This window comes from Phoenix dactylifera, chromosome 3 (genome assembly GCF_051530095.1).
Source record: "Phoenix dactylifera cultivar Ajwa chromosome 3, Ajwa_hap1_PhDact_Kaust_v1.1, whole genome shotgun sequence".
In the NCBI taxonomy this organism is placed as follows: domain Eukaryota; kingdom Viridiplantae; phylum Streptophyta; class Magnoliopsida; order Arecales; family Arecaceae; genus Phoenix; species Phoenix dactylifera.
In genome coordinates, this window is record NC_143192.1 from 37232441 (window position 1) to 37235356 (window position 2916).

Consider the following 2916-nt stretch of genomic DNA (forward strand, 5'->3'; position numbering starts at 1 on the left):
CCTCGACAAAGTGTGGAAACAATCAGGAGGGTGCGTTCACAATAACCGTTGGATCCCTGTGATGCCCTGCCATCATGAGGCGATTAACCTAAACTCGTGGTGGAAAGAATGCCTCCTAAATATCGAAAGAAAAAACAGCAGCGCTTCTCGAAGCTTCCTTCGCACTCTTCACGCCTCTCTCCGTGTACTAAATCTGAGTGATTATTTTCATGATCACGCCATCATCATCATCATCCACGAAAGAAAAAGGAAAAGAAAGATTATTTTAAAGGAAAATAGCAAGTATTTTTTTTTTGTTTTTGTTTTACAAGCGGAGGAGTTCCGAGCGAAGGACATCCACAGCCACAGTCAGTCTCAGAGATTGACATTACCACAAACACAAGAAGAGCGGCAGAAGAGAAGAAACGAGGTGGAAGGTGGAGGGTAGGTAGGCGATAGGGGAAAGAAGGGAGGGATGAGGCAACTCGAGAGAGAGTGAGAGAGAGAAGGAAAAGCGAAGGACTTGGGGTTCACTTATGGAGCATCTGGGCGGCGGCACCCTGGTTCTCCTGTTGCTGCTGGTAGTTGAGGGGCCTCCGGAAGAGCATGATGTGCGGCTCCGGGCGGTGGATCGCGTAGTGCACCCACCCCCGGCTCTGCTGCACGCCGATTGCCCGCCACTCGTTCTGATCGATCCAATCCACCCACAAATCCCACCGATTCATCATCTCTGCCAAAAGATTACGAGGAGAAAACAAAAAAGGAAATCCGAGGATTAGATTTGGATTACCTCGGAGAGGAGGCGGTTCTTGGGGAGCAACTTCGCCACTTCCGGAGGGAGAACCACGTGCCTGCGATCAAAGAACAGCAGAAGTAAATCCTTTGGAAGAAGAAAACGGCTAGGGTTTCGGTGGTGCAGGAAATAAGAGATCTGAGAGAGAGAGAGAGAGAGGAGACTGGCGGAAAGGAGGGCACCTGTATTCATAGGTATCGTCAAAGTACTTCTCCGAGTACTGGATCTGGCCCATTTCGCCCTTCTCTTCTTCTCGATCAAAAATTCCCTGGAAAAACATCAACAATAAATCAAAATCAGATCGGTTCCATCGTTCTTCGATCGAAATCTGAACAAGAAATTAAAGAAAAAACCCAAAATTACGAGCAGGAAAGGAGGCGCCCAAACCCTAAAGCAAGAAACGGAAGCAAGCGTCTCACGGACCAGAGGGAGCGAGACTGCGAGAGACAGGGGGACCGCTCCTCTTTATCAATGGGAAAGGGGCCTGGGCTTCTGCCGATCTAGAACTGGCGATGGGGGGTTTCAAGGACCGTGATTCGACGTTGCGGGCCCGAGCGGTTGCCGGATTTGGGGAAAAATAATACCGAGCAGCATTTTGAAATTTGAAATGTCGGCACTCACCTCACGCGACCGAATAGCCAAGATTATACGATGTATCTGCCACATCTGTGGATTGCTGCCAACGGTAAACTAGTGATGCGTCCGCTACGTCCGCGTATGGACCACTTCAAATTGAATGGATTAGATTGAACCTTGGATCCATATTCCAGACCCTAAGTAGCTTGAACCCTAACTGGACTTGAGCTCCAACCTCCCAATGAGACCCACACAGATCCTCCAATGAGATGGAGGCATATTGGAGTAATCACAATCCTCCATTGCCTCTCTGTGTGCATCATACATCTTGAGTACTAGTTAAAAAAAATGGAAACATCTAATTAAAAATGTTTAGTAACTGAACTTGTTCTTAGAGTAGCAGCATTGTTTTGTGCAATATTTTGCTGTTCTCAAGAAATCTTTCAAAGCCAACGTACATATCCTTTTGTTTGCCGCCAGTCGATAGGCACCTAGTGCGCCAATAGTCATGCGACGGTTGAGGTATTCCCTCCAACATCTGGTGAGCGAAAGGATGGACGAAAATATGCTGGGGAGGAAGAAAGGGGCGGCCAAGCATCCAAGCAATTGTGTGCCTGATACTGTGCCAGGGAGCTCGGAAACTACTCCAATGTGGGGGGAGATGGCTGGAGGCTCGTCGAATCGGATGGTTTGGACCAATCATAAGATTTCGGCTGCGGAGTTAACAGTTGTCCAGAGGTACTTCTCTGGCATGCTGGAAGTGGTGCCGGAGAAAGTGGAGAAAGTGAGGAGCTCCTGGGTTTCCTCGGCGGTGATAGTGAGAAGCTTGGGAAGAAGAGTCCCGGCAGAGTGGATAGGTCGAGAGTTCACCTTGAAAGGAAAGCTGGGGTACGAGGTTGAAATCTTCCAATTGGTTGAGGACCACATTGCTGTGCGCTTTAGGAGGGAGGAGGATCGAGAAGCGACGATCATGGGCGGGCCGTGGGTGGTTGCGGGCCAGCCAGTTGCCATGGAGCGGTGGAGGGATGATTTTGCTCCTGGGGTGAACAAGGTCAATAGCTTACTGGTTTAGGTTCGGCTCCCTGGATTACCGCTGGAGTTCTGGAAAACGGATATAATCCTGGAGGTAGCAGCGGTGGCGGGACGTCCAATAGTAGTGGAAGGCTTCTCCGATGGTCGACGATGAAGGAGATATGCTCGAGTCAAGGTGGAGATCAATGTGGGTCTACCATTAAGGCCAGGCATATTCCTCAGGGGCAAGGAAGAGAAAGTTTGGCAAGCTTTTGTAAAGCTTACCGATACCTTGCTATCAGTGTGGTCTCATTCAGCACGGGAAGGGGACTGTTGGTCGGCCAAGGTGGTGGTGGAAGGGGGAGCCAATGTTAAGGGATTGGGAGCCTCATAGATCCGAGAGGTCTCTAGAACACGGAGGCAACCGGAGAGGGGGTTATTCAGGGAAGGTGGAGAACGTGTATTTGGGTCGTGGCTCATCACTAATCAGATCAGGGTGTCAAAGCCAACTGGGAAGGGAACAAATGCAGGGAGGAAGATGGAGAAACCGGTGGGGA

General features: G+C 49.9%; 1 protein-coding gene across 4 annotated transcripts; it reads right to left on the reverse strand.

Moving 5' to 3' along the window:
- Positions 1–260: 260 nt before the first annotated feature.
- LOC103723248 (cyclin-dependent kinases regulatory subunit 1) lies at positions 261–1287 on the reverse strand. 4 transcript variants are annotated; one of them, XM_008814110.6, is made up of 4 exons: positions 1160–1287; positions 955–1040; positions 770–830; positions 261–665 (listed from the first exon to the last, which is right to left on the reverse strand). In XM_008814110.6, the coding sequence occupies exons 2-4, from the start codon at positions 1005–1007 to the stop codon at positions 510–512; spliced, it is 270 nt and encodes an 89-aa protein (XP_008812332.1). In that variant the 5' UTR covers positions 1008–1040; positions 1160–1287; the 3' UTR covers positions 261–509. The 4 variants fall into 4 exon arrangements, with proteins under 4 accessions (XP_008812332.1, XP_008812331.1, XP_038979464.1 ...); XM_008814109.6 differs by having other exon boundaries at positions 1136–1277; XM_039123536.3 differs by having other exon boundaries at positions 1126–1265.
- Positions 1288–2916: the final 1629 nt, after the last annotated feature.